This window comes from Vespa velutina, chromosome 9 (assembly GCF_912470025.1).
Source record: "Vespa velutina chromosome 9, iVesVel2.1, whole genome shotgun sequence".
NCBI classification, from domain to species: Eukaryota; Metazoa; Arthropoda; class Insecta; order Hymenoptera; family Vespidae; genus Vespa; species Vespa velutina.
In genome coordinates this window covers 7,523,540-7,536,039 of record NC_062196.1, presented here as the reverse complement: position 1 = coordinate 7,536,039, position 12,500 = coordinate 7,523,540, and the positions used below count along the sequence as shown (strand labels likewise).

At 42.2% G+C, this 12,500-nt stretch overlaps 2 protein-coding genes and 1 long non-coding RNA gene across 5 annotated transcripts in view; 1 reads left to right on the top strand and 2 right to left on the bottom strand.

Annotated features, from left to right (window-relative positions):
• Positions 1 to 4,557, bottom strand: part of LOC124951801 (probable serine/threonine-protein kinase DDB_G0267686) — a 7,492-nt gene extending 2,935 nt beyond the window's left edge. The window contains exon 1 of the mRNA XM_047500704.1: positions 1 to 4,557. This exon is cut by the window's left edge and continues 2,935 nt beyond it. Coding sequence (XP_047356660.1) covers positions 1,481 to 3,841 — 2,361 coding nt within the window. The 5' untranslated portion in view covers positions 3,842 to 4,557 and the 3' untranslated portion in view covers positions 1 to 1,480.
• LOC124951802 (CCR4-NOT transcription complex subunit 6-like) overlaps positions 1 to 12,500 on the bottom strand; it is a 391,461-nt gene that overhangs the window by 336,514 nt on the left and 42,447 nt on the right. The window lies entirely within an intron of this gene.
• Positions 5,013 to 12,500, top strand: part of LOC124951808 — a 16,342-nt gene continuing 8,854 nt past the window's right edge. For both annotated transcript variants that reach the window (XR_007101718.1, XR_007101719.1), the window contains exon 1: positions 5,013 to 6,174. This is a non-coding gene — a long non-coding RNA (uncharacterized LOC124951808). The remainder of the gene's footprint in view (positions 6,175 to 12,500) is intronic.

Here is a 12,500-nt window from a genome sequence, read left to right as displayed (position 1 = left end):
AGAAAAAAAAAAAAAAAAAAAAAAAAAAAAAGAAAAAAGAGAGGAAGAAACAAAATAAAAAAGAATAATAAAATGAAATAAAATAAAGTAAAAAAAGAAAGAAAGAAACATCAAAATGAACGATCGGACAAGAAAAAAGAAAAAAAGAAAAAAACAAAGAAAAAGAAAAAGAAAAAGAACGTCTAATTTGTTCCCTCACAAAGAGATCGACAATTTGCGTCAACAAAGAGAGAGAGACAACAACAACGAGGGCTGAGAAAGTAGTATACATAAACGGGTTAGACTGCACGATGCGATTCGTGAATTCTCGGTAGGGTGGAAGGGCGGAAGGGATAAGGGCTGGTAGGGTAGGGTGGGGTGGGGCGGGGCGGAGCGGGGCGGGGCGGCGACACAGGCGAGGCTGCGCGTTTGTTCCTCTTGGGGCGATTCCGGACCATTCGCTTAATCGTTTCGTCGATTAATCACTAGATCACGTTTTAAACACCGTTTCGTTCTCGTTTGGATTCGTTAACGGTGAAAGTCTAAGCGAAGTGTTTTCTTTCTCGGAAAGTGTTCGCTCTTTTTTCTTTTATATATATATATATATATATATATATATATATATATATATATATATATATATTCTTTTTTTGTCCTTTTTGCTGTATTTTTTTTTTGCTTTCTTTCCCTTTTCGAATAACACAGTGATAATTTAACGACATAAACAAGGATTTTCATACATATACATACATACATATATATATATATATATATATAAATGTATGTATGTAAATGTATGCACGCATATATACATATATATGGGTAAATATACGCATATACATATATATATACATATATATATATATATATATATATATATACATATATGTATGTATAAATGTTTATATGCATTATCCTTCCTTCTTTTTCTTTTTTGGATTTTCATTTTTATTATTTCTTCTCCCAAGGAGGCCAAACTACGACGAAAAGTTCGCAATCAAAGAACGAACGAACGAACGAACGAATGAACGAACGAACGAACGAACGAACGAACATCGTCATTGTCATTGTCGTCTTCTCTTCGTCTTCTTCTTCGTCATGGTCGTCGTAGTCGTAGTCGTCGTCCGTCCTCTCCGTGTAGGCTTGTCACGTACACTACGTGTATACTACTTGCACCGTTAGGAGGAACTCTCTCCTCCCCACCAAGCGACTACTACTCCTTCGCGCCGTTCGGCACGCGTCGTTTCGTTGCTTTTTCTCTGTTCGTCGTTACTGGCTTTCACGATCGCTACCTAAGTCGAGTCTCGTCGAGCATCATCTTCTCATGGCCCCTTGAAATAGGCCTTTCATTTATACTCTCTTTATTTCTCTCTCTCTCTCTCTCTTTTTAATTTTTTTTCTTTCTCTATTAATCTCTCTCTCTCTCTCTCTTTCTCTCTGATCTTTAAAAGTAAATAAAACACCAGATTAGATCATGCCCGTCCGATAATTTTTGTCCTCTTCACTCTTCCGCCTGTAATAAACTTCGAAAATCCTTTTGCAATTTCGACTCGTGATAACTCCAAATATCATTGAAATCTTCCTCGTCTTCCTCGACGAATATCGACTTGTCTTCCTCGATCGCATTTGTTGCCGACGGTGCATTTGGCGATGGAGAATAAAACTTGATTTCCAAGTCCCGATGACCGTTCGGCGAAGTAACAATTTCCGTGGAGACCTCGAGGCCCTTAGGAGAGGGCGAGCTAGCTGAATTACCCAAGTTACCGTTCGATGAAGATACGTTTGCTGTGCCGTTGGCCATGCCAGCGGATGCCGTCGTATCACCGTGCCAAAACGTTCCTCCGCAACGTTTGCCGTTCTCCGATTGACCTCTGTCACCAATCACGCCGACGTCTCTACTGGGTGCGGTAATCTCTTCACTGAAGTAGCTAGTTGGATCGCTCCAGCTACGCCTTAGGATTACCGTGCTAGAGGCATCGCGTTCTGGTCGCGTTATACGCGAACATTCCGCGTCGAATAATCTCTCGATTGTTACTTGCTGCTGTTGGTGTTGATGTTGATGTTGGTGTTGGTGCTGGTGTTGATGTTGCTGGTGATGCTGATGTTGGTGTTGCTGTCGATCTTGACAACCGAGAGACGAGCCACGCGACAGAAACATCGTTGGTGTCTGTTGAGGATATTGGTGATTGGCAGGGCAAAAATCGTTACACGTTGGTGCGGTTAGATAAGGGGAATATCCGTTTTGATCTACGTCCCAAATTAATCCAGAAGGATCGCAATAACGACACTGACAAAGTCCCAATCCGTCGGTAAAACCGTCCTCGCAGGTTGCCGTTGCGTCGTTGTAATCCTGATGTATGTAACGAGACACAACGTTATTATTGTTATTATTGTTGTTGTTGCCGCTGTTGTTGTTGTTTTTGTTGTTGTTGTTGTTGTTGTTGTTGCTAACTACGTGATGATGATGATGATGATGATGATGATGATGACTGTGCGGCCTATAAGCTTTCGACTGAATCGCTCGCATCGTGCCGGGCACGACGACGTTTCTGTTGTCGTCCAGCACTTTCACTTGCACGTGCCGATGCGCGTACCTCTGTTGCCTGATGTCGGCAATGGCCTGCACGGAGGACACCTGCGCTCGACAAGAGCCGTAAACACTTTCCCTACCGATCGGTGGTCTTCTGTGGTTTCTCTGTTGAGCCGATCCACTTTCGTATCTTTGATGATCGTAACAGCTAGATGATACGTAAGGTTTAAATGGCATAACGACGCCTGACTGTTCGTTAACGGCGTTAGGACTCGTTCGTTGCTGCTGAGGTTCATCCGATTTCGTCGCCATTGCCGTCGTCGTCGTCGTTGTCGTCGTCGTCGTCGTCGCCACCGCCGTTATCGTCGTTGTCGTCGTCGTTGTCGTCGAACTTCCATCCGTCGATGACGTTGTTATCCCTCCGTTCGGAGGTTTCCTATCCTTCTTTCTACGCTTCCGTGGTTTTATGATGCGGGGTAGACTATTCTCAGAATTGTTCGATCCGGAACTTTCGTCGCTAGCGATACTCAACGAATCGATATTCGCAATATTTGTCCCCGTAGAATCTTTAGAGACGTTCGAACAATCCCCCTTTCCATTTCCTGTTTGAACCTTTTTCGTAGATTCCATTGGTCTCCTGGGTCGTGGTGGCGCTGGACATCGCGTAGGTCCGCTCGTTGAACCGTTCATCGTACTGTTCATCGTACCGTTCATCGAGTTCGCCGATGAGTTTCCATTAGCGTGAACGTAACCACCAACCGCGAGGCTGCTGCTGGGAACGCCGTTGCCGAGGCCGACGGCGTTGCCAGTGTGTATTTTTCCTCGATTGTGAAATCGACCGGCGAGAATCAACGGCGCTCCCTGCGTGTGAATGGCTAGTCTGGAGAGGGGACTTTTGTGCAGGTGTCCGTTCAGCTGCTGCTGCTGCTGCTGCTGCTGCTGCTGCTGCTGCTGCTGCTGCTGTTGTTGTTGTTGTTGTTGCTCGCAAGCTTGCGATTGCTGTTGCTGGGACGATTGTTGATGCTGTTGCTGTTGTTGTCCCAACGAAGGTGACAAACCTTGATTACATCTACGAGGACTGGACGTCATCGAAATGAGTGGAGCACCTGCCCAACCACCGGAAACCGTGCCGTATTGCATTGAGCATTGCTCGCCGCCACTAGCGTAATTCTGTCCACCGTAACAGGCTTTAGTATTTTTCCCACGCAGATTGTTTTGATCCTGTTTCTTTCCAAGGATCGCCTTGTGCGTTCCGTTTCGAACGTTCGACGATATCAAACAGCTACCGATGTAACGCTCCACCTCCAGGGTGCCCTGAGAGCCCGGGCTCATCTTACAATAATAGACTACTTATCGAACCTTATCACCCTTATTCACCAATTCCTCAAGGATATTAGCTCAGGATCGGACACATCGGATTCACGTCTTCTTAAAAACAAAGAAAAAAAAAAAAAAAGAAAAGAAAACAAAGAAATAAAAGAATCTCGATCCCCCCCCCCTTTTTTTTTTATTTCTTTTCCTTATATATTTTTCTCTTTCGATCACCGGAGGAATAAACGATCACAGAACACTCAACACCACTGACCCAGTTTCTTCGAACGCGTCTTTCCTCTCGGCATCTCCACAAGCCAAGTGTACTCGATCTAGCCCATGATGCATGTGTCCCCGATAATATATACTCGATCACTCCGATCGGAATGATCTTCAATGAGTGTAGAAAGAAATCGATGAAATACGAAAGAAAGAAAAGAGAGATAGGAAGAGAGACAAAAACAGAGACAATAGAGAGAAATATAGAGAAAGTGTGTATGGGATGCGTGCGCGTTTATATATCGTCCACCGATCGCGAAAATACTCGAAAGAGTTCGAGAACGTGGACAGAGATATCTCGACACGAGTCTCGTTCTACGACCGTACGAAGCCACGGCTGGAACGACACTGAGAGACTAGCTCGGTCGAGCGCGCCTACACCGTCTCTCTCTCTTTCGAGTCTCTGCGACGTGGAGGTCTCCCCACCCCTAACTTGAACACCAGCACCAGCACCAGCACCACCACCACCACCAGCACCACCACCACCACCGCCGCCGCCAGCACCGCCAGCACCACCACCGCCAGCACCACCACCACCACCACCGCCACCACCACCACCATCGCCACCAGCAGCAGCGGCAGCAGCAGCAGTACCTCTACTCTACTGCCGCCACTGCCACCGCCTCCTCCTTTACTTCATGACGATACAGCGGCTCAACGAAACTTCATGGTATATAACTTATGTATGTGGATATATGTATTTATATAGATATATATGTGTATATATATATATATATATATATGTATGCATGTATATATCTATACATATATACAGAAAATGTCGTTCTTCCTCCGGATGACAGCGTCACAATTTAGCAAGCTATCGGAGAAAGCCGGCCATGGATACAACGACGAAATATGTATATATGTATATATATATATATATATATATATATATATATGTATATACATACATACGCATATACATATATCGTAACTACACCTACATCTTTCGCGAGACGAATTTGTTCCAGTCGAAACGGCTTTGACTTTCGACGCGTCAACGAAAGATAAACTCAAGTATGCTTTTCCTTTCGTAGGGAAAAAACTCGTAAAAAAGCTGCAGGGTTAGCGATAAGAAGTCGACGATTGAGTTTGATAGTAAGGAAAGGGGGAAGAAGAATATTTGCTTGCTTCCTTGCTTGCCTTTGCTCTATGCGAGACTCGAGGCTATTGTTTGCGTTCCGTGCGATTACTTTTAATAAATTCGACGACCGGGAGGTCTGCGTCCGATCTATGGAGAACGAAAGGAAATACAGATAGAAGAAAGAGAAAGAGAAAAAGAAAGAGAAGAAATAGCTTTTGCTTTGTTATACATTTTCTGTTCACCCTCTCTCTCTCTCTCTCTCTCTCTCTCATTCTCTCTCTCTCCTTCTCTTCGTTCCTCTTTACTTTACGCCCTCTCCCTCTCCTAGTTTTTCGATCGTGTTTCCAATTTATTCCAACGATAGGACGTGTATCATCGTCTCTTCCGCGCAAATTTCCATTCTAGTATCATCGGATCTTGCCGTGTATATGACAGAAAAAAAAAAGAAGAAAAAAAAAAAGAAAACAAGAAAAACAAAACAAACAAAAAAATTTAAAGTAATACCTCTCGATGGCACTCGGAAACTAGTAGTACGATAATGACGAGAAAGCTCGTCATGCTGGGACGGCTTCGGGTTCTCTACTTTGCTCGATGCGATTGGTAAATAGTGACTTTCAAGCCGGTTGCGCAGTCCTGTGATGTTTGCGACGGGAACGCTAACAATAAGACAAACTCTAACTTGAAATTACGTTGAGTACGGGAAAGGAAAGTAGAGAGAGAGAGAGAGAGAGAGAGAGAGAGAGAGAGAGAGAGAGAGAGAGAGAGAGAGAGAGAAATCAAACCGAAGTGACCAAGTGATCTCACTGGATTCGAATGTAATGACTAATCTACTAACAATGATAACAATAATATTTTTCTTTATGACATCGATCGATCGATCGATTGATCCGAGCAGATCGAACCTAAGCATGGATTATAATCCATGAATTATTATGTTTCAGTTTAACGTTAGTACGAGCTAACGAGGAAGCGTCGAGAGAAGAGAAAGGTGAGTGAAGAGAGAGAGAGAGAGAGAGAGAGAGATATGAGGAGGGAGGGGGAAGATGGAAAAGAAAAGAAAGAAGGAAGAAGGAAGAATGAAAAGAACGATATCTTTGATCGTGGCATGGCACCCTCCCATCGAGGCCACGAGTCTTAAAAGTAGGTCACAAGTCATCAATCGCTCGCGGCACGATACGAAACGATCCCAGAATATTCGCACCACTAGCATCTTTAGTTTCTCATATCACAATGAACCTAGACTTTCTCAACAATGCATCCTATAGTCTCTCTATTTCTCTCTCTCTCTCTCTCTCTCTCTCTCTCTCTCTCTCAGTCTCTCTCTCTCTCTCTATCTCTCTCCTTGCACGGTGAATCATAGAAAAAAAAAAAAAAAAAAAAAAAAAAAAAAAAGAAAGGAATAACAAATAAATAAATAAAAGGGAAAAAAGGAGGAAAAACTTTTTCGGTCTTTCATTTATTTCTTTTTTCCCTCTTTTTTTTTTTCTTTTTTCTTTTTCCCTCACGTTGATCTCCAATGGATCAATGATGACTCGTCCGTTCGATTAAAATATAAATCATTTTATCGCTCGGTATAATCCACGAGAAGAGCTGGCTATTCACGAAATCACTCGATGCGGAGCGACGCGGAACGGCTGCGTTTCCGGACTCACGATCGCCGTAATAGGATCGTTGCCTTCGCGAGAATGACTCGCGATAAATATTGTCTCGCCGATGACGTTCCAAAGAGATTCAATTGCATCGAAAAACGGGGCTAACGATGGCTACCAGCAGCAATGACGTATATACATATATACATACAAATATGCATGCATACATACATACATTCATACTTACATTCATACATTCATCTAGCTACGTACTATAAGCGAACGCTCGCTCGCTCGCTCGCTCGCTCGTGGTTATCGTCGACGTGGTTACTACGATCATTCGCGCTTTATCGATCTATTCGATCTTCCGACGACACGTACCGTTAGTAATTGTTGCAAGCTCATTTTTACGTTACGCTTTACGCGATCCGCATAGTACGATAACGCGTTTTGCGATTGTGTTCCAATTTTATCGCATAGTATCCCATTGTTGTTAAACCGTTGCCGGTTTGACGAAACTATGAAAAGAATGTTGGCCATCCTTTTATTAAAACGAATCCCAACGTGAAATCATCGAAACTTGAATCTCTCAAAAACCCAACGAATAATCAAGAAGTATTATGATATTCTAATCTATGATAATAATTATTTATTCCTTTATCACCGATTGAAAATATCAATGACGAGCGATGAAAATAAGTCTTACGATCGTTGAAAAAAAAAAAAAAAAAAAAAAAAAAGAAAGAAATTCACCTGTCGAAACCTATTTTTTACCCGTTCTTACGTTGTTGTCTTTTTTTTTTTTTATTTCTTCTTCTTTTTTTTTTCTTTTTTTCCTTAATTCGTCAGAAAATTGCACGAACATTTGTTATAATAAATCTACGTAGCAGGCTATCCATCCCATTTTTTTTTCCAAGCCGTTTTCAAACCCCCACCATCCATGAATGGTAGTCGTGGTGGTGGTTCCCTTGCGGGCGACCGATTATTACACCGGCTTGGCAATAACTTTTCCTAGAAGGTATCCATTACCGTGATTGTTCGCAAGTTTATGGTCGACGTTCTATGGTGCAACTGCCTGCGAATACTCTCAAGAAGAAGGAAAGGAAATAAGGGAAAAGAGAGAGAGAGAGAAAGAGAGAGAGAAGGAGACAGAGAAAGACAGAAAGAGAGAGAGAGAGAGAGAGAGAGAGAGAGAGAGAGAGAGAGAGAGAGAGAGAGAGAGAAAGAGGGAGAGAGAGAGAGAGAAACGTGAACGTATTTCGTTTTCCGTCGTCGTCTTCGTCCTAGAAAGCGTTAATCGTTAAACGAGATAGCTAGAGAGAAAGATATATATATATATATATATATATATATATATATATAGAAAGAGAGAGAGAGAGAGAGAGAGAGAGAAAGAAAGAAAAGAGAAAGGCGAGCGGTCGATGGACGGTGGTAAAATGAAAAAAGTACGCGGCAAGGTGTCGTGTCGTTTAAATTCTTCTCTGGCCTAGAAAAAAAAAAAGAAAAGAGAAAGAGAAAGAGAAAGAGAAAGAGAAAGAGAAAGAGAAAGAGAAAGAGAAAGAGAAAGAGTTGAATGCGGAAGGATTCGCCGTCGAAGATCGGACGGATTTCGCGCGGTATTACTCGTCGACTCAAACTGTCAGCTGACAGTCCGATAATTGCACGAACTCCGATGCTATATACATCGACTTGGACAGATCGAGAGAGAGAGAGAGAGAGAGAGAGAGAGAGAGAGAGAGAGAGAGAGAGAGAGATATTGCAGTTTTTTCGCTGAAATCGGAGGGACATAAATTAAATAAGAGCAAAACGCGCAACCAGAGAGATTCGATTTAATGAATATTTCCAGTCCGCTCGACATTTTGGCACGTTCAATTGGGCTGCCGTAATGCGGATGCAGACCGCTCATATCACGAATCATCCATCTAACTCGTTGGTTGGATGGTCGGAGCCAATGTTGTTAGCACTTTTTCGATGCGTCCAAAAGTGTTCGAAAGTGTTAAATATTTTCGATATGAATTATTATCGAGTGAATGAAAAAAAAAAAAAAAAAAGGAAATAAAAAAAAGAAGAAAAAAGAAAGAAATAAAAAAGAATGATTCGGTAGATTTAACGTTAATATCGCAAACGTAATAAGAAAAGTAAGAAATGTTCTTTATTATTCCTTAATTCCTTGGAGTTATTTTTTGTCTTTCTTTTTTTTCTTTCATTTAGCTCGAAGAAAGAAGAAAGACTAATCCGCGAGAAGGAAGAAAGTAAGTAAGTAAGTAAGTAAGTAAGTAAGTAAGTAAGTAAGTAAGTAAGTAAGTAAGTAATTTCGAGGTGAAGTTGGCGCGGACTCGAAACACTCGTCTCTAGTCTTGGTTTGCTTCTCCCAGGCGTCGAATTCGCCACTTTTCCAAAGTTCTACGTGGAGAAACAAAAAGCGTGTTTCCCCACGGGGTATTAGCCGACCGATTGGCAAAGATCCCAAGTTGGCGCTAACGAACGCGAACCGAAACCGGGCTGCCAGGATATACGAGTGTTCCGTAATCGCAACGGTACTATGGATAACGCTTGACGAAGGATAAATAGCCTAAACCAGTAACTCGAGCTCGATACTTCGGGGAGGATGGTGATGCTGGTGGTGGTGCTGGTGGTGGTGCTGGTGGTGGTATCGTTTGCTGTTGACTCGCTACTGGCTGCTTTTACATGTTCTGTTTACATCGATTTCGTAGCAACGGAAACACGACCAACGCGATTCTGCGCAGTCGGGTAAACGCGTGTCACGTTGTTGAATCTACGGGAAAAGAGTGAAAGAAGAAGAGAGAAAAAGACAGACAGACTGTCTGACAGACAGGGAGAGGGGGAGGGAGAGAGAAGAGAGAAAACGATTTACGTTCGAAATTTGTTCAATCCTCTCGTCTACAACTACCATCGCCATCAGCACTACCACCTTTCCATGTGGTGCATGAGAATTCGTTTTCTCTATCGTCCTTTCGAAAGAATTGATCGAGGGAATTGGTTCGTCGTCGGTTCTACGATTACCTCGTCTGTCCTTCTGTCGACATGAATATCAGATTCCCTTCAGCGGTGGCTCTCTTAATCCAACCAAAATGGAAGAGCTATTCGACGAAATAAGAGTCTTTACAGAGCTGTGAGCATTCGATATGGAAAGAGATATATATATATAGAGATAGATAGCTAGATAGATAGATAGATAGATAAAGAGAGAGAGAGAGAGAGAGAGAGAGAGAGAGAGAAAGAGATAGAGAAAAGGACAGAGAAAGATAATCTTCTTTTCGTTTCTCTGAATAAAATGTTCGTCGATGAATTAAATGTCCGAATGTGGCATAAAAGAAATACTCATGTCCTTGTCACGATCTTTACCCTTTTAAAATGATGAAACATTTATTGTCATACGCAAGGGAACGTGATGAATATAACAAATATACACGTATCCCTTTCTATACTATATACGTTTCATCGTATCCGTGTACGCACCTACTACTGTTGATGGTTCAGAATGTATCCAGAGATACATGTCGTACGGGGACGTCCATCGTACGTAGGAGCTTTGCCCGAAGGGCGAAACCCGTCGTCAAAGTGGAATGACGTGCAGTAACGCGACGAGGGAATCGAGACATTGACGCGCCATAGGGACATTCTAGGGAACATTCTGGGGAACATTCCTGCGTGTCCGTTCTACATAGAGTGGATCGCTCGACCACCGCCGACAACCACCCAACCTCCCCACCCATACCTCCCTTCGATTTATCTCTCCTTCTCTCTGTCTATCTATCTATCTATCTCTATCTCTCTCTCTATCCTCGCACAGACCTTGCGGAAGCCTACAATCACGTTGGTTAATCAATGCCGACCAATTATCACGGCAGAAGATTTGATTTCCCATCGGTACTACCCTCTCTCCCCCTCCCCGCCCGGCCCCTATAACACGTCGATATATAGAACGTGCGACTCTACGTGAAAATAGAAAATTCTTCTCGACCAGCTTGAAATCAATTTTCTCCTTTAACGCCCGCCTCGTCTCGGTCCAATAAACATTTCTTCTTTTTTCTTCTTTTTCCTCGTTTTTTTTTCTCTTCTCTTTTTTTCTTTTTTTTTCTTTCGTCCCCCCCCCCACCACCCCCCAACCTCTTTCTTTACTTTCAAACGATCGAAGATCACGAGATACGCGATAAAAATTGAATTGCATTAGCGTTGAATGAAGAGTATCCGTTTGTTTTTCTTTTCTTTTCTTTTCTTTTCTTTTCTTTTTTTTTTGTTCTTTGTTTCTTTTTTTCGTCTTTCGCTACGTTCCTTAATTTGTAAAAATATCGTTTACTCCGTCAACGTTTCTCCATCATTTTATTGATCTTCAAAAAGTAAATCGTAAAAGCGACGATTCACTTTTACAACGTAGTTGTTTTATAAGGGGGCAAAAAAGAAGAAAAGAGAACAAGAAGAAGAAAAAGAGAAAAAAAAAAAGAAAAGAAGAAAAAAGAAAGAGAGAGAGAGAGAGAGAGAGAGAGAGAGAGAAGGGAAAAAAAAAGAAATTTACAGGACAGTGAGAAAGTGGAAATTTTACTATGTCGGATATTACAAGGCAAGACGGGAGAAGAGAGTCGGCCCCGTTAGCGTCGTATGCCGAATTAAAGTACCAAGAAAGGTTGGAAAAGGAAAACCAGCGAGAAACATAAAGGGAGAAAGATAGACAGAGCAAAAGAGAGAGAGAGAGAGAGAGAGAGAGAGAGAGAGAGAAAGAGAGAGAGGAAGAAAGGAAATAGGAAAAAGGAGAAAAGGGGAAGAAACCGTGCGGAAAAGCGACCATTAAACGTTTGTAACTTCACTTCGTACGTGCCGTGGGATAGCTGTGGTACTTTCTGAGAGGGATATATATATATATATATGTATATGTATCCCTCTCAGAAATATATATATATATATATATATATATATATATAGAAAGAGAGGAAGATATAGGGAAGGGAACAAGTAAGATGCTTTAAGCGCGGAACTTTTTTATCGGAAGAGAGAACTGCGTTCGATTTGCTCTCCCAAGCTCCGGCTTAATGAAATTGCTAAATCTACCGTTATTTACCGGCACACCACGCTACGATGATATTTATCTCTCCCATATTTCGTCGTGGCCAGTACGAAAAAGCACCCTTCTTCTTCGCTTCTTACTCTTTTCTTACTCTTTCTCCTCTTCCTCCTCTTCCTCCTCCTCCTCCTCCTCCTCCTTCTTTTCCTTCTTCTCCGTTTCTTTCTTTCTTCTTCCTTTTCGTCTTTTTCTTTTTCTTCTTCTTCTTCTACGTCGTCTATCCCTTTTCTATCCTTCCATAGTCAGCCAATATCCATCGTTCGATACTAATACGAATACCGGTTTCCCATTTTTCTTTCGCTAAAACCTATCGTCAGCTCGAAGAATTACGATTGGTGAAGGGAGAGAGAAAGGGAGAGAGAGAGAGAGAGAGAGAGGAGAGACTTGGTCATTTTTATCCAGAGACGAGGAGCACGTCGAAATCGATTGGAAATAACGTGAACGGTTATGAGCGATAATTAATGAACGACCTCGGTGGTCACAGTCCGCTTCGATTGCAAACGAGATACCGTATGTTCGATTAATAAATTCCAACATGTGACTGATGGAACGGATGACATTGCGAAAAGGTGATTTGTTCTTTTTTTCTTTTTTTTTTTTTTCTTTTCTCTTCATTTCTCTTTTTCTCTCTTTTTTCTCTTTTGA